The 18,334-nt window shown below is 38.2% G+C and overlaps 1 protein-coding gene across 3 annotated transcripts in view; it reads left to right on the top strand.

Annotated features, from left to right (window-relative positions):
• Positions 1–447: 447 nt before the first annotated feature.
• The window catches only part of ube4b (ubiquitination factor E4B), a 24,022-nt gene continuing 6,135 nt past the window's right edge, over positions 448–18,334 (top strand). Inside the window, exons 1-22 of one of the 3 annotated variants that reach the window (XM_015378169.1) lie at positions 448–772; positions 3,309–3,528; positions 4,706–4,841; positions 5,032–5,119; positions 5,236–5,380; positions 5,493–5,718; positions 5,907–6,386; positions 7,100–7,207; positions 8,779–8,920; positions 10,181–10,281; positions 10,406–10,520; positions 11,846–11,929; positions 12,200–12,256; positions 13,731–13,847; positions 14,213–14,311; positions 14,389–14,502; positions 14,616–14,814; positions 16,739–16,877; positions 16,944–17,043; positions 17,269–17,396; positions 17,489–17,587; positions 17,744–17,979. In XM_015378169.1, the coding sequence (XP_015233655.1) occupies positions 749–772; positions 3,309–3,528; positions 4,706–4,841; positions 5,032–5,119; positions 5,236–5,380; positions 5,493–5,718; positions 5,907–6,386; positions 7,100–7,207; positions 8,779–8,920; positions 10,181–10,281; positions 10,406–10,520; positions 11,846–11,929; positions 12,200–12,256; positions 13,731–13,847; positions 14,213–14,311; positions 14,389–14,502; positions 14,616–14,814; positions 16,739–16,877; positions 16,944–17,043; positions 17,269–17,396; positions 17,489–17,587; positions 17,744–17,979 (3,157 nt within the window). In that variant the 5' untranslated portion in view covers positions 448–748. The remainder of the gene's footprint in view (positions 773–3,308; positions 3,529–4,705; positions 4,842–5,031; positions 5,120–5,235; positions 5,381–5,492; positions 5,719–5,906; positions 6,387–7,099; positions 7,208–8,778; positions 8,921–10,180; positions 10,282–10,405; positions 10,521–11,845; positions 11,930–12,199; positions 12,257–13,730; positions 13,848–14,212; positions 14,312–14,388; positions 14,503–14,615; positions 14,815–16,738; positions 16,878–16,943; positions 17,044–17,268; positions 17,397–17,488; positions 17,588–17,743; positions 17,980–18,334) is intronic. The other 2 variants (XM_015378170.1, XM_015378171.1) reach the window with 2 other exon arrangements.

Below are 18,334 nucleotides of genomic sequence, written 5' to 3' on the forward strand. Positions count from 1 at the left end.
TTATAACATAAAACCATACACATATAATCAGATAAACAGTAAACAAGACATTTCAGCATGAATGAAAATGTCTATATTTGCAGGAATCTGTGGACACAATAGAAATGGAAAGTTATTTCCAAGTCTGATTAGGAGAAAACAATCATCCCCTTTTTTCTTTTTTGTTTTTAAATCTTTTAATTTACCATATGGAACGTTATATTTGAAAAATAAGTGATTTCTCATGGCAGAATCTAAGGAAAAACAACAACAAAAAGATTAAGGATGGAGTTGGTGAATTAATTTACTAATTCAATTTGTATGTTTCTGGCGGATCAACGTAGAGAAACAAATAAATGGCTAAATAAAATTCGTAAACCTCATTGGTTCTGTTCAATTCACCACTACTTAAAGGTATTTTCCACGCAGTGACGCAGCATTCCCCCTAAGCATCAATAGTCACGTGACCTGATGTAGAGCCAAAATGGCCGCTGTTGTATTTTGACGTATATAATAGCTAGCTACTTTTCTTTTTGTTTGCTTCTCGGTAGAAAAACTACCAAACAAGAGATTTTTTGGGAGATCTGCAGCTCTCCATCTATCGTATATCGGTGTCCTAGTTTTTAACTCGGGGACAATCCGGACTGACATTTATTCGTTGAACGAGTTAAACTATGCATATTCGGTCCTAATCGAAGCTAGCTAGCTGGCTCTGGCTGGCACTCCGAAGCAACTGAAAGTGAAATAGCTAGTTGACTTAGCTGCCAGGATGGAAGAGTTGAGCGCAGATGAGGTAAGGTGACAATGGATCAATTCATTTAATAATTACAGAGCGAAGCCTCGTTTAACTGGTGTTACGTTTTTCAGAACTACTATTTCCTTCTCAAAGCTTCAACAGCGTCTTAAAGCGAGCCTGGTTGCTACAAAAGGTAGCACTAATGTTAGCTTAACGTGAAAGAAAGAAACCACTCGCTGGCTCAATTCTACAATTATTTCACCGAAAAGACAGTATTATCTGACTAGGTCAACCCGAATCCCAAACGTTTTAATCATATGAAATCATGTTTTTCTATGTTATGCGTAATAAATTAGAGAAAGGCTTTGAAGTTGCCTGTGCCGTGTCATTTAGCAGGAGGACGGTGCTAACTGGTTACGGTTAGCTCATAAGCAAGTGTTTAACATTGTTTGTGGTTAAACGCAACGAAATATTAATTTATCTTCCCCTTTGCATTATGGAAGCCTAAAGAAAAGAAAATGTTGAACTTTTTATTAAAATATATTGCTTGTAAATAAACAAAACAAAAAAACGTCTAATTGTTGCTAACATTGGCTAAATATGTTTGCGAAACGACTCAGCAGAAAGGGGCAAACATGAAAACAGTGGAGCACCACAGCAGAGTTAACAGTGATGCTTCCCTTGGACATTGAAAATGACACACACCTTTTCTTACTCAATACTATGGAAGAGGATTAGGGCCACTGAAAAAAAGAGTTAACCGATTTTAAAATTTCATTTCAGTACAATATGAAAAAAAAGTCATAATTCTGACTTTTTTCTCACAATTCTGACTTTATTCTCATAATTCTGACTTTTTTCTCACAATTCTGACTTTATTCTCAAAATTCTAAATGAATTCTGAGATTAAAGTCAAAATTCTGACTTTTTTCTCACAATTCTGACTTTATTTTCAGAATTCTAAATTAAATTTGACAGCTAAAAAACATGTTGGCATCAAGCCGTAGCCATGTCTCTTTTAGAGACTAAACTAGCTCTCTTGTGTTAATCATGTCCTGCTCTTCCATTAATGAAATAGCATCACCAGGCACCCCTTGGGCACATAAAAGTCGCCTAATTTTCCACCAATATGCCACTGGCCCTCTCAAACAATTTACATATTTGTCAGTGAAGCTGTGTGCTCCCACATCTCTTCCTGTATGGTGCCAATCTACATTACGATCCAAAATTCTGAAATTAAAGTCAGAATTCTGACTTTTTTCCCATGTTAAACTGAAGTAATAGTTTAAAATCAGTTAACTTTTTTTTTTTTTTTTTTCTTCCCTATGGCCCTAATCCTCTTAGGTACAATACGCCCCGGACTTAACCATTTAAAAACATCTGGGATGTGTGGTAATTTTTTTACAGTTTGTATTTGAAACACAATTTAGGCTTTTAATGTTCAATTTTAAGTGAATTATTGTAAATATTATGTCAAAAGGCAGGTAAAGTGCAGTTTAATACATGCTGGGATGAAGGATTTTATAACTCCTAGTTGGGTTAGGTTGGTACATACGACAATTAAAACATATCAGATTGCACGTAGTGCATACTATGGTTATTCAGATACTATAACACTATAAGAGGGATTTTAACTATAAGATTTTATTTTCAGATGTATAATATTGTTGCCCCCTCAAAAAATAACATACCCTACTTTAATTTAATCAAGTTTAAGCACCTAAGGACTTTGTTAAAATCTCTTGTTACTTCCAACCTATAATCAGAAATTAAGCCTTTTTAGATGAGGGGTGAAAGGCCTTTAAGGAAGAAGAAAAGTCCAATTAACCCTACTCTGTCATTTATGTTTACTTTGTCTTTACCAGCAGATATCAACTTTGCTAAACCTAACCATCATCTAAAAGAGACATAAGATAAAACAAAATGATAAGCCTAATTTACAGTACAAATACAAACACTTCACTGAATGATTCCAGGCAATGGAACTTTTTTCCTTACTTATTACAGCCTGGCCAAAAGCACAGTCCTGTTCAATCTACACAAGCCTGTGGAAAAATGTTTTCTAAAGTCTCAGCTGACCTTGAAGTAATTTTTGATGAACCTGCCCAAATGACCTGATATGTGATGTTTTTAGAATAAAGCAACTTAGTGTATTATAGACTTTCTCGCATTATAATGTCCTAATAAATAAATAAATATTTCTGCTGCATCCACCAATGTTTATTGCTAGTGTTGGAAAGGCTGCATGAACTGTGAAATTTATTGCAGCCCATGCAGTTATTTCCGAATTTGGTGTTGTGCAGTGATGTTATGTTTCATGCTCTATTATGTTGCCACAAATCCATCTGTGAACTGGTATCCACAAAGTAGGAGGCTGTTAGCTCTATACGTCGGTAGTTGCCATTAATAGTCTCCTGCACAAGCTTAGGTTTTAAGCAAAAAATTAAAAAATTCCTGTTATTGCTAAATGCTTTTTTTTTTTAAGCGTAACAAAATTTGCACTTTGACATTTCTTCAATAATATGTTAACATTTAATTATTTTGTTGTAAAAAAAATCCTTAATATAAAGCAAAAATGTATATTATTTTATAGATCCGCAGAAGGCGGCTGGCACGGCTGGCAGGAGGACAGACATCACAACCCAGCACCCCGCTCAGTACCCCCCTCACATCCCCACAGAGAGAGACTCCACCTGGACCCCTCCCTGGCCCCTCAGGCATCTCACCCCAACCTGTAACACCAGCTGCCTCCCAATCTTTGGGCCTCAATGTCCACAGTGGAACCCCTGCCACATCCCCTATGGGAACCTCTGGTAAGGAATCAGTCTGGTGGATATGCATGCTTTAGACACTATGCTGTGTTAGCTGAACTGGCAGCAATCCTTTAGGTTAAATATTAAAACTTTCCCTTCATTATCATCAAATTTTTATCTGTATCAACCAATTTTATAAGCTTTGGTGTGACTCTGTATTTAATTAGCCTATGGATGTTTTCTTTTGGCCATACAAGTAAAAAACAAAACATTGTTTGTACAAAACTGTAAAAAAAATCTTTATATTGTCAGCGTTTATGTTTGAGGGGTATGAAATGTTAGAAAAAAAGGAACACTATAACATCACAGGACTGCTTGGATGATCAGCAGTATGGGCTGACAAAATCAGCTGTTCTATTAGGATTAGCAATAATGTTTTAAAAATAACCTTTATGATCTTCTGTTAAAATAATTTTGCTTGCTCCACTTTGACATACTTGTGAAGTAAAACTGCGACTAACAATTATTTTGTAATCTATTATTTTTCCAATGAAATTATTAATAATCGGATAGCCAAAGATTCTTTAAAGAAGACTTTTTATGAAATTAAATCAGGTGAAACAAACTCCATGGTTTGGAGTTTCCCTTTACTTCCTTTCTTCTCTCATATTGCTATTTGTACTCACAAAACTCTCATGGAGTGTCTGAACCACTTATACAAATTTTTTCAATCTTGTACCCAATCTTAAAAGAGCACCAGCACACAAACAATTTGTTGTCGCTGCAGTCCTCATCTGGAATCTTAATAGATCAGAATCACACTGGATTTATTTGTGTGCCCTAGATAAATCTTTAATATTTTACTTGCATATTTCTTTTGACTGGAAGTAATAGTAAAGTTTATGGCAGCCCAGTCAAAGTTCAACTTCTAACTCCAGTCTGATAAAGAATCTGTGGAGAGAACTGAGGATAAGGGCGATGGCAATGAGGCCTTCCAAGTCCAAAAACTTTAACTTCAGCACCAAAAATTAAACAGCCTAATACCAGGAGCGTTGTTTTTAAGTATGGTTTGATAGGGAACAATTATCATTCAGTTGATAATTGAGAAGGGAATGAATACATTTCTGATATTTTATACCACACATATAAGATGGGTAAATAACTTTATATGTTTAACTGAAAATCTAGCAGATATTTGAGAAAAATCCTGGGTTCTACTGTACTTGCTGTCCTGCAGGGGTGGCGTATGGCAGTCAGAGCAGTGAAGGTGTAAGCTCCCTCTCCAGCTCCCCCTCCAACAGCCTCGAGACACAGTCTCAGAGTTTGTCTCGATCGCAGAGCATGGACATTGACCCTGCCTCCTGCGAAAAGAGGTGAGATTTTTTTTTTTTATTGCCTTGCATTCTTATTAGATGCTGTTTGTTAATTATATAAAAAGTAGCTATAAATATGTTTTACTCTCGTCTCTCAGAAGAGATATTTTGTTGTATGTTGGACAAGAAATTAGAATTTTTTGGAATATACTATTAAAAAAATATATATTTTCCCTTTTGCTTTCCTCAGCATGTCCCAGGTGGATGTGGACTCAGGGATTGAAAACATGGAGGTGGAGGACAGTGATCGCAGGGAGAAGAGAAACTTGACTGAGAAGGTGAATAATGAATCAAGATTTGATATCTAGACCTTTTAAGGAAACAACTGCTAACTTGTAAATCTTGTTTCTGATTCTGGCATCATGTCTGTGACCTGATCAACCTTCCTCTGCAGGAAACCTCTGCAAATTCTGATGTCTCTGAAGATCAGGCTCTTCACCTGATTTCCAAGATCCTCCGCGTATCGTGGAAGGAGCAGGACAGAGATGTTATCTTTCTCCCTTCACTAGCTGCAGATTTTCACCAAAACCCTAGAGATGGTATTTTTCTGAACCTTAACTTTTTGCTTTATGTCAACATTTGAACTGTAGTTACTTTTAAATGGTTGCTTTTGATGATATTTAATAAACTACATGATTGGGAATCTTTCAGTGTACTCCGACTTCAAAGACCTCATCAGCCAGATTCTGATGGAAGTGTTAATGATGTCGTCCCAGTCAAATGTCCACAACCCCTTCGCCAGCTTGACTGCCACTTCTCAGCCCATTGCAGCCGCAAAATCCCCCGACCACCGCCTGACGCTGGTGCAGCCTTCTAGCCAAGGCAGCAGCCCAATGGGCCCCAGTGCAGGCTCCTTTGGAGCCAGCTCTCTGTCCAGGTAATTACCCACCATCAGGGAAACACATTTAAGAGGTGTGATGGTTGTAATGTAATTTCCCTTAAATTTCTCCTTGCCTTAAAGTCTGTGTGGATTTTCTTGTCTTCATTTTTTTATTCATTTTTTGTTTGTTCTGGTATTATTGTCAATGGACCCTCCCTTGATCTTAATATCAATGCTATTCACAGTTTATATGGTTGCGGTAGTCCTCATCCAATGGCTTTGAATGCAGCAGGAAGAACTTGCCCATCTCTCTCTACCCCTACTACACCCACTCTACCTGCAGCCACCTCCACACCACAGTTTGTAGTTCCCCCCAGCCCACCTGCCACTCCTAGTACCAGGCTCTCCCTTAATCCCTCATCTACCCCCATGCCTATCTCTCAGCGATATCGTCCCTATTCCGTCACCACACCCTGGGCAGCCTCTTCTCCACTCAGCCCAGTTCCCAGAGGATATAGTTTCCCTGGTCTTTCTCCCAGTCCAGCTACACCCTCCGTTCCTCCAAACACCCCACTTCCAGCCACACCTTTAAGCCCCCAGTCCATTATTTTGAGCTCACCAAGGTCTGGGAACCATCGCCCCTCCTCAACCCTTCCTGTTGGCCCTTCTTCTCCCAGAATGAGAGCTCGACAAGCTGCCTTTGCTGCCAGGATGCCATCATCTAGGTATCTCATCTGTCATTTGTATGTGTGTGACCGAGTCAATAAACTGAGTCCTTTCTGAACCCCCCTCCCCCAATCTTTAGGATAGACATGATGTAAATAAGCTAAAGGTTCAGTATAAATTAGTCAACAACTTTACCCTTTACAAATGGCAAAGAACCAAGAATTTTCCAAGCACAGAATTTATGTCCAGCAGTAATGACATTATATTGCTAAAAGTCTTGTTTCTTTCTTCTTCACACTTCAACGTTTTAAAGCATCCCATGTTAAATACTGACACTTTGATGATGTTGGATGGGATGATTTACAGGATAAGGTTGCTTGAATGACCCACTTGTGGTGAGGTTTATATAAATTTGCACATTGTAGTTGTGGATATTAAAGGGCCCTCATCTTATTAAAGATGCATTTATCCCTATAGCTGAAACTTTATTTTGGATTTGATAAAGACATCTTTAAATTTGCCTAAAGTTCTTAAGGTCTGACCTGTGTGTCCTTGTCTCACAGAAACTCCCGGATCATGTCTGTGTCTTTTGTGAGCTTTGAATTCATCTTAATTAATCCACAGTATTAGTATTAATCCACTATTAGAGAGCAGTTTTATTTGTCCTACTTTCCTCTTTTTCTTTACTGTCACTTTATACTTATTACATATTTTTGTCTCTTCCAGTCTATTTGTTCTTTTTCTTAAATCTTATCCTTTCTTGTCCTGTTAGTCCCTTGTCGCTCCTGTTTTTTGCCCTTTCTGACATGTCCCAAGACAGCAGTGATGAAGAGTCTGAGGAGGAGGAAGAGGATTTTGCACAGGTTCAGTTTGGGTCCAGGTACACCAACGCTTGGTGTGTGGTGATTGTTTTTGTGCACGCTTGCACATGGATGTGGCTCCAACTGGCTTACCACTAGGGCTGCTCAAGTAGACCCGTCGCATAACAAAAGAAATTGATGGCCATCCAGCTGTTGGTTGGATGTTCCGTTCATTGCCTTTGTATGCATGCTGAAGGGGAAGCGTTACATAACATCTCAGGGGGATTATGTGGAAAACCTATTTTGGTTTTGATATTAACTTTTTTTGTGGGTGTTCTGCTGTATTATTTGCATCTTTGTCAGATGGGGGAAAAAAATGAGAGTAAAATAAAAGGACACTCAGTTGGAGTGAGAATGCTTGATTGGATAGACAAGACTACAGCAGGGATTTATATAAATGGAAAAACTGAGATCGGCTTAAGCCCACGAATCCCAAGATGGTCAGAAGAGGCTGATAAAGGACTGGGAATGTGGCGGTTGTTAATTAGATATGAGGGAATGGAAGGATTGCAGGATTTTGAATTCCTGGTGGTATCTGTTCAGGAGCTAGTTAAACTTTTAAAATACAGTTGAATACTGACAGGTGGGATTGCATTCTGGAGATGACGTTGGCAGCATCATTCTGGTTCATCATTCTAGGAGTGACGGACGGCCGGAGCTGGCTAATATTACATAAATTGAAGCAGGGGAAACTGGGAGTGATGTTGATATGGGTTTCTAAAGATAAAGTGAGGGCCAAGCTGACACTCCGACTCTACATCTGAGTTTATGGAGGGATGGGTGAGTCCTTGCTGGTGAGAGTGAAAACCATTTGGTCCCTATCAAGAGAATTTCTATTCAGATAAAAACGCTATAAGATGGAATAGGGTGGGTAAATAAAGGAGGGCATCATCAGAATAACAGCAAGTTTATGTTAAGTATTTGAATCAAATGATTAAAAAGTTTAGGTAAATTAACAGTCAGACAGAGGATATGGTGCCATGGAGAATGGAGAAAACTGCAATATGGTAGATTTCACCTAAATGAATAGTTGTATTTATAAAGAGAGGTATGATTTTTAAACTAGTAATTCGAGTCGGCCAATTAGATTAGAGTGGCTGATTCAGTCGGATGATTATCTTTTTTTTTTTTTCATTGTCATTCCTCAATTGCTAGTTGTGCTACTCCTTTGAAGTAAGAACCTGATAATGTTTTTGGTGTTGAACCTTATATTTGAGAGCTGTAGTAACATGACTGCATTGCATGCTAATAATCCAGTTTAGTGTAACTCCTACTAGATTTTGAAATTTGAAGCAGCTCATACTGTGTTGCAGCTGAAAACTAACAGCTCTTATGAGTGAATGCTTAAAGGTAAGTTTTGCCTGCAATAACTTTCTGTGAGCAATCTCTTAATTATTTAAACACTTCTAAACCCTTTTTTCCCAATCCACAGCTCATTGCTGATGCAAACTATGGGTCCTCCAGACTTTTGTGCTTTTTGAATCTCTTCAACTTGATTATGTTTAATGTGATGGAACTTCCCCCTAACTGTGCTGTGTTTTCTTCTGTGACCTGACTCTCCTCTCTGCTTGTGTTTTGTGTCTGACTGTAGTCTGGGTGCCTCTGGAGGGGGGATGTCATGTGATTCAGTCAGCGACAGGTTCACCATTGAAACGTGCAAAGAGACAGAGATGCTGAACTACCTCATTGAGCGTTTTGACAGTGTTGGCATGGAGGAAAGAAAAGCTCCCAAGGTAGGCGAATGCCTGGAAGACGAGATTTCTTTGTTCTTCCTTTATCATCAATGCAACAAGATGACTGTTGTTAAAATGACCATTTTGGGATCATCAGGGTTCCCATAGGTCTTTGAAAACCTTGAAAGTTTATGAATCATAATAAAAAAAAAAGCAACAAGAAGATGGGTATCCTTCCTGGAAAGTCCAGAGACATGTTTTTTTTTTTTTTTGTCATCAGTGGCATTCTTGTGTCCTTCATGCAGTCAGCATGATTAGCTTGTTTGAAACAGTAGATGCATCAGTGCGTGCAATCTTCCTATTGGTGGATTGCTAGTCAGTTTTATTTAGCGTCATCGACTCGGTGCATAATACACATTTCAGGATGCATGACTTCCCAAAAAAAGAATTATGTTGAGTGCTTTTTTTTAAAGGACCCCAAAAACTACATTTTCCTAGTTGTGAAGCCTGCTCAGTGAAGAGCACTGATAAAGCTGCATTGTCCAACCAGGCTGCAGGAGCTTATCACAAAAGTGTTGTTTTTAAATTGAAAGTAGTTCTTAATTTTAATACTTATCATTTGTGTACGAGTTGTTAACAGGATGATGAAGTCCTGATGTGTTGTTGTAGCTTTTTAGTTGTTGGCATTCATTAGCTGCTTTATGTTGTCTCTGCCTTGTTTTTTAGAATCCAGTTTACCTACCAAGTTGTGTGCAAGTGACGGGTCAGTGGTTGAACGTTAACGGACATTGTGTTGAAATGTTGTATTGTTGACAGCTATCATATAGCAACTCAAATTGGTTTATTTATATAGCACCAAGATGTCACCTTAAGGCATTTACAGAGGTTATACCGACATTGGTTAAAAGTTTTTTATATAAGGAAACCCAGCTGATAGTGTAGAGTCATTGACTTTGCAGGTTTCACTTCTCCTGGACCAGCAAGTAATAACAGTTACCAAAGTACTTAAGGCTAATACATATTTTTGCAGTTATTTTACTGAGGCTACCTCGTAAAGGTAAATGTCGCTGCAAGTGGCTCTTGAGTTTGAGAGAATTGGTCCTGAAAAATTCTTGATTTTGATATGAACCAAAGTGTGGGAACCCTGAATCATCTTCATTTATAATAAAACCCTTACTGCAGACTAGATGTAGTCTACATTTTGAAAAAATCTATTTGCTCATTCTAGGTTTGTGATTTCCTGTTTTCATGCCCATTAAAAACAAACAAAAACACTTAGCTGTAGTTCATGTGTTCGTTTCATGTGTTGTTTTTCTCCAGATGTGCAGCCAACCGAATGTCAGCCAGCTTCTCAGTAACATTCGCTCTCAGTGTATTTCCCATGTTGCCCTTGTCCTCCAGGGAGCTCTGACCCAGCCTCGGTGAGAAAGCACATCCACTTTCTCTTTATGTTGTTTATTTTTGCCATCTTCATAGCAACTACTCTTTCACCTTGCTTCAGGACATAATTTTCTTTCCACTGTTTTGTCTCCTGACTGCATGTAGGAGCCCCCTTCAACAATCCCTGCTGGTACCTTACATGCTGTGCCGGAATCTTCCGTACGGCTTTATTCAGGAGTTGGTGCGCATTACCCATCAGGAAGAGGACGTGTTCAGACAGGTGGGGAGCACGTCCCTCCTTAAACGTCAATACCCGGGAGAATCATTGGTCTTTTTTTTACAGTGGACCCTCTGAATTCAAATTGTAGTTTGTATCTTGAAATGTTTTGTTTGTAATCGAATTTCTTGTTACTCTCACTTGGTTTTTAATTCAAAACAACTTTCTTCATGGCGATTAGGTTAAAGCTACGATTAGAAATGTTTAGAAAAATCTGATTACCATGTAATTGCACAAAGCAATCGTGCATAAAAGAACTTTATGGGGAGATATAACGGAAAAGCTTAGTGTTCTTAAACAAAGAGGCTAGCTGTTGAAGCCTGTTGGCACACCTACATGTTTCGCAATTTTGTATTGAGATCCGTTTGTTTTTTGAGGACTCCAGTGTATTTCTGAAAAATGCTCAGATTTTTCTGACTGATGTTCTTTTACCTCTTTTTCACTGTATCCCAAACACTAAATATGTCAAGAAGACACAATTGTCATCTGATATCACATTTAATCAATGAATGTTGGATGGATCCATAAAATTTAGGACATTCATTTGGTTTTAAATCTTATTCATGATAAAATAACCTTGGAGGAATGCTGCCCTCTCTTTCCACTGGCCTTCATTCAGTCTGGTCGTCTTGTTTTACCCAGCAATAATACATATTTCTGCTCTATATTTTTTATTTTAAGGGGCTCCATTTCACCTCCTAATTTTTAAAACATTTTAAAACTGCAGTACTCCTGTCATAGGAGGGAGTGACCTGCTTAGTATCAGCAAGTGTAAAATAGAATGCATCTGGAAATAAAGTCCATCTCATTCTAGTTTGAATGGACGCAAACTAGAGCAACAGGGATTTCTGAAACACAATATGGACAAACGACTTTAGCTAATGCATCTATGGAAACTTGATTGATTAGCAGGAAAGCAAAGATAACTGGTTATCATGTGTTTCTGACTAAAGTGGTGCAAACTGTGCAATACATCCAGTCATGATTGACACTGCACTTGCAAAGGGACAATAAAAGGTGACTTAATCATTTTTGATATAGCGATAATGTCACAGTTACTTTGTTTTCCTAACATCTCGCAGCCCTACTATAAACCTTAAGTTATAATTCTTTGCAAGTTCAATCTAAAACTATTTTTGTGTGTTTTTTTTATATCCCTAAGTAGCAACACAGAATAAGACCACACATTTATTTTTATTTTTTTTGTACTAGTGTTGTGTAGATCTGTAAATGTAAATAATAAGTTGATCTTCAGAACGTATCTGAAGGGAAAGAGACTTTAAAAAGCTGTCTTCATAATGAATAATATCTCTTACTCTTTCTTCTAGATCTTCATTCCCATTCTCCATGGACTCGCACTGGCAGTGAAAGAATGTTCCTTTGACAGTGACAACTTTAAATTTCCCCTCATGGTAAGAAGACAGAATCTGCAGAAGTAGACTGGAGGATAGAAAGGCTTAGAGCGTACAAGTGGCTGTAAAGAGGGAAGCCTGATGGACAGCTTTTCTGCTGAGCTCATTGATGCACTCTGTGCTCTGAATGAATTTGTTTTCATAGCCTTCACAATGCATTGGTCACATTTAAACTTTTATTGTCAGTTGATGAGCTGTTAAGTCAAAGGATGTTTTAATTTTTCAGATTACTGTTGATTTTATTTTCTATTTTATTTTTATGTTTCACAGGCATTAGCTGAGCTTTGTGAGATCAAGTTTGGGAAAACACATCCTGTGTGCAACCTGGTGAGCATATAAATCACTTTGCTGAGCTACGTTAAGATGGATTCATTCCTTTTTGTTTTTGTTTTATTTTCCCCTGTGTAATTAAATAATATTTTTAGCCCTGGTACCAGTGTTGTTATTGACAGCCATCTTAGATTCAGTCTTAGTCTTCAGGACCAAAAACTATTAGTAGTCATATTCGCATTTTAGTCATTACGATATGTGATCGTTTAAGTCGGTTTTAGTCAACTAAAACTTAAAAAGGTTTTAGTCAGTTTTATGTTGCAAAAAAGGTTAACCTTTACAATTTCGAATAACAACCAGATTCTTTACCAGACTGTAAGGTCTTGCATAGATACTGTAATAGCTGGGTATAGAATGCTGCTGTGCAGTTCATCATTGCTTTTGGGCAGAAAACTTTGATGTATAGAATTAAAATAAACTTTTTTATGAATTAATGTTCTACTTAATGCAAAAGTATCTAACAAAAGCTGTGAAAATAGCAGATCTAGCTCAACACATCATATTGGTTAAAATAGCAGACAGACAAGCTAACAAAATGTACAATAAAGGAATGGTTTTAGATATACAAGGTTTCAATTCAAAAGCAACACTTCTTGATCTACTGTGAGTGCATTACATACAGATCAATAAAATCTTCATTACTCCAAAAAACCAAAGAGCAAAAAAATTCTTTCTATTTTGGCAATTTTGGCTTAATTTTTTTAATTTAATCCCTCTATATAAAAATAGCGAGAGCAGGAAGAGATGGACTGCTGAGAGCAAACAATCACTGTGGAGGGAGAGAAGTGCAGACTCTGAGCTAAGCACGTGCAGAGACACATTACTAAACAAGAAGAATGGTTTGTCAGAGTTCAGCGCGCAGTACTGGTGTTCTATCCTACATTCTGGATTATTTTCACCCCGCCGCTGCTGCCATGATCCATCTGTGGTCATGCAGAATGAGCACCGCTGCACTGCACTGCAGGTGGGCGGCGTGACCAAGCAGGATGCAGCAGCACGGCTCATACTGCTTAGTAGATTACAGCACAATGATGCATTTTAAATATCTGACAGACTACCTGCTAATTTTTATTTGGTCTCGTCTCGTTGAATAAAACCCACACTCATAACTCAACAACTCAAAAGTTTTCGTCCACAAAGATCCAGGTTTAGTTAATCAGTTCTCGTTGTCGTCATGAAAAAAGGAGCGTCAACAAAATAATTCCGTCATTCCTCATAGTTGACGAAAACAACACTGCCTGGTACAAAACATTTTTTTATTATATAGAAAATATATTATTAAAATAGGTGATTCTTGGTTTTTGTATGCAATTAACTTTTCTCATGATTTAGAAACTCAAAAAAAATATTGATAATCATCTGTAAGGAAGGCATTTGTTTATTTTTTTATTACAGGCCAAGAAATAAACCCAAAGTTTCTATGATATCATATACTGTAATGTATAGAATCTGTTTCTCCTCTTTTCTTTAGGCCACATCGCTTCCTCTGTGGTGTCCGAAACCTCTGAGCCCTGGTTGTGGCAGAGAAATACAGAGACTGTCCTACCTTGGGGCCTTCTTTAGCCTTTCAGTATTTGCAGAGGATAATGTAAGTTTTACTATTCTTTATATACCTTCAGGCCAATATATTGTTTTGTTGTAAAAATGTTTGTAAACTGAATTTCTTTTTTAAGTAGAACATCATATTAAAATGAAATTAAATCAGTTTTTTTTCTGTAGCTAATTGTGCTGTTAATTTAGAGCAATGAGGCCTTCAAACCTTTTAAATAATTTTTCTTGTATCATGCCGTATTGTTGTCATGACATCCATAAATACCTCATATGCTGAATTCTAATATTAACCAGCCTTGGGGAAGAAAATGTGTTCTACTTGAAGTTATTTTCTTTTTCTTTTCTGTTATTTCTAGAACAGAAAAACAATGGGACTTAAAAACCGTCTGTTCTCTCATTTAGACCAAAGTAGGAGACAAGTATTTCTCTGGCCCAGCCATCACCATGGAGAACACCCGAGTCGTCAGCCAGTCTTTGCAACACTATCTGGAGTCGGCAAGAGTGAGTCCTGATTTCTTTTTTTTTTTTATCTTATTGATTCTACTGTGAGCTCTAATCATGGCTGTTTTCTTTACCAGGGTGACCTTTTTAAAGTTCTCCATAATGTTCTGCTGAATGGAGAGACGCGCGAGTTAGCTCTGAATTACATGGCAGCTCTAGTCAACTATAATGTGAAGAAAGCCCAGATGCAGGTGTGTAGCACTAAGAATTAACTAATCTGTTATCATATAACACAATACATGAATGCACCAGCAACATGTCTCTCAGCAAATATCAGATTTAGAGAATCTTTTTTTCTTCTCAGACTGATGACAAGCTGGTGTCAACAGACGGCTTCATGCTCAACTTCTTATGGGTGCTGCAGCAGCTGAGCATGAAAATCAAGCTAGAGACAGTTGACCCCTATTACATTTTCCATCCACGGTGTCGCCTTGTCGTCAGCCTGGAAGAGACTCGTCTGAAAGCCACAATGGAGGATCTGAAAAGCTGGATGGCTGAACTGCGTAAGTAGTACCATGCTAGATTGTCAAACCTTTAATATAACATCCTAGATGACTGCAGAGCCGTCCTTCACTCAACAATACATCAATCTGTACAATTTTTTTCCTCGCTCCTTTTTGTTACGATCAACTCCTAAGACTGTCAGCATCAATAATTGTTGGATATCTTCATACTACAGAATGCTTATAGTTCCTTTGAAAAGTATAGAATTTGAAAAAAAAAATAATTGTTACATTCCCAAATATTTGTCGTAAAACTAAAAGTAAACAGTTCTAAAAAAAAGTTGGATGAATTAATTTGTAGATCATGATCTGCATCCTGGATTTTCCACTTAGAAAATTATATTTTAGTCCCACTCCTCGATTTCAAAAGAATGTAGTGGTTAAAAAAAATCGAGAGACCTAGTTACTTGACGTTTGATCTTATTTATAAGTCATCAAAGCATCAACAGCTCCTGGTTCTCTGTCAACATTCATTGTAGTATCTCATTAAGGGACGCACTCCCCCAGAGCTGTGTTCAGAAGCTCTATAACTTTACGCCAGTCTTGACTGGCTCACAGAAATGATGTCTGCTATTAGAGGAGGGACTTTTCCCCAGTATAAGAACCTGACGTCACGTCACGCTGTTGATCCTCAGTCCAACACCTCTTCTTGCTCCCAGAAGTTTACTTGGACTGCTAATACAGCAAGTATTGAGCTAGCTTAACTGTTCACAGAGCAAGCTAACAACTTGGTCAAAGAACCCTACTCATTACTGTTATCTGCTTATTCTGAGTCCTTCTTCCATTGCTGGTCTGCCACCAAATAGCAGCAGTTGCAACTAGCCACGAAACTATCTGCTATTTAATTTACGAAGCTTACGAGGCAGCTTAAACTTGTACTCATAGACAAGATCAAGCCACTGGCTAGAGCTTGCAGATGTTTCAACCTTATAGCTGGGCCAGACACCCACCCTGTCTGCGCTTCGTGCCTGGGGCTGCAACATGCCCGGGAAGGAGTAACGTGACCAGCTAACTGTGAGCACTGTGCGCCGCTCTCCCTTAAATCTTGTCGCAGCAGGCTAGTCTCAGGTCTGACGACTACAATCCCTCTATCATATTTCAGAGAACCATTGTTAATTCCTTAACCTAAAGCTCTTTCAGACTTTAACCAATCTGTACTTTAATAGCCATTCAGTGTATTTTTCTCCAAGTTCCTGTGCCCATTTCATACCTGTAACCAAAGCATTCTTTTATCCACGTACCTGAACCAGTACAGTTGTAAAGTATTTTTGGTTGTAGTAAGTGATTTTGTGTTTAGCTAATCCTTAATTGGCCATTGAATTCAGTTTATTGCCATCTAAAAAAAGTCTATCATACAGTGGTTTTTTATTTTGTTCTGATCAACATTTGGACCATGTGACTCTTAAAAACCAAATCAGATGTGATACAGATCGTCCTTTAGTAGATTGGAACTGGCAAAACAAAAATGGCACTGTTTATTTGTTTTTCTTTTTAGCAAACCAAATAAAGATTTGTACGATTTGGATGTAATGTATCCAACATTACCCAATTACAGTTGTGATGCATATCAACGGAATACTTGTTTTACATGGGACTACGCTAAATAGCTCCAAATGCCAAAAAGGGTGTGAAGTAGTCTTTTTGAACAACAGATATGAATGCCAACTTCTCCTTTTTGGTGATTAATTCACTTGTGGAACACCCAGGTATAAAATCCCACCTTTGTGAATCCTCTACATTCAAAAACTTTTCAAAGTAATCCAGAAATGTTAGTCAAGAAAAGTCAAGTCATTTAGAAAATGTAAAATATGTTTGTCATTTAAAACTTTTAAAACTATTTTATGAATAGTATAATATATAATAATATGATGAATAAAAACTAATGTGCAACCTCCTGTGTTATGTCACATGTGAACATTATCAGACGAAGATCCCTCCAAGTTCTCGGAACCCAAGTTCCCCACCGAGTGTTTCTTCTTAACACTTCACACCCACCACTTGTCCATCCTGCCGTGCTGTCGGCGCTACATCCGCAGATTACGCGCCATCCGTGAACTCAACAGGTAAATAACGAGTAGTTGTAGCATGTTCATATTCTGACCTGTGACTAACTTTGTTTCCCATTTTAGGACTGTAGAAGAGTTAAAAAACAGCGAGAGCCAATGGAAAGATTCTCCCCTGGCTAGTCGGCACAGAGAAATGCTGAAACGATGTAAAACCCAGCTCAAGGTCAGTCCTGTTGGAAATCTTACCGTCTGTCTTTTATTTATTGATCCAATCCTAGGGAACAGTGTAAGGGTAAAAACACACCAGCCTTTTTCTAATGTCACCTCTGGGTCTGTTTTGGACATTAAAATACTTGTTCTCTCTGCTGAAAAGCTGCAACATGAATGGTCATGCATGGGAACATATTTGCTGAGACGTGACGCTTATCGTGTGTGACTGTCCTGTCAGAAACTGGTGCGAGCCAAAGCGTGCGCTGACGTGGGCCTTCTGGACGAGAACCTGCTCCGCAGATGTCTGCAGTTTTACAGCACAGTCATTCAGCTCATACTTCGGTCGGTGGACCCTGCCTACCCCAAGTGAGTAAACATTCCTCTGACTGATCATGCTGCTGATGCATCTTTATCGTTTGTCCTTCAGAAAAAGTATAATCATTCTCCTTTTTTTCCAGCATTACCCTTCCTTTGAACTCTGAGATTCCCAAAAGCTTTGCTGCTCTACCAGAGTTTTACGTTGAAGATGTGGCAGAGTTTTTGCTTTTTGTTGTGCAGTAAGTTCTCTGCTTGTCTTCTATTTGTTTTCCAGATCTGAAATAAAATAACTTTTTGACAGGGATGCTAAATGGTCAACGTGAACCATATATTATTTTTTCAATACCTGATACTTCAGAACATGTTCCTTTCTGCTTCATCTTTATCCCCTGCAGGTACTCCCCCCAGGTTTTATATGAGCCGTGTGTCCAGGATGTCGTCACCTTCCTGGTGGTGTTCATCTGCAGTCAGCACTACATCAGGAACCCTTACCTTATAGCCAAGTTGGTGGAGGTGCTGTTTGTCACCAACCCTGCTGTACAGCCTCGTACTCAGAGATTCTCTGAAATGATGGAAAACCACCCATTGTCCATCAAACACCTGGTCCCTGCTCTTATGAAGTTTTACACTGGTACGTTTTATCCGCTGTACATGAAAATATCAGTTTTTTTGCTTTTTTTCATTAATCAAAATTATGCTGACATTCAGTTAACTGGGTTAAAAAAATAAAATAAACGCACCAAGGGGTCATTTCTCGATGCAGGTTTAACAAACTCGGATTCAAATCTGCAACTCTAAATTGATCTAGCTTGGAGTCGGGTAAAGCCACTCAAGAGTTTACAACATGTATAACAAGTATAAAAAGCCATTATCAGTGAAGAACCGATTCGATGAATCACCATGACAACAGGCAACAGGAATAGCCTATGTCACCCCAATGGAACTAGAGCTTTTAATGCAGATATAAAAAAATTTAATTAAATTAA

This window comes from Cyprinodon variegatus, unplaced genomic scaffold, assembly GCF_000732505.1.
Source record: "Cyprinodon variegatus isolate N-32 unplaced genomic scaffold, C_variegatus-1.0 Scaffold165, whole genome shotgun sequence".
Classification (NCBI taxonomy): domain Eukaryota; kingdom Metazoa; phylum Chordata; class Actinopteri; order Cyprinodontiformes; family Cyprinodontidae; genus Cyprinodon; species Cyprinodon variegatus.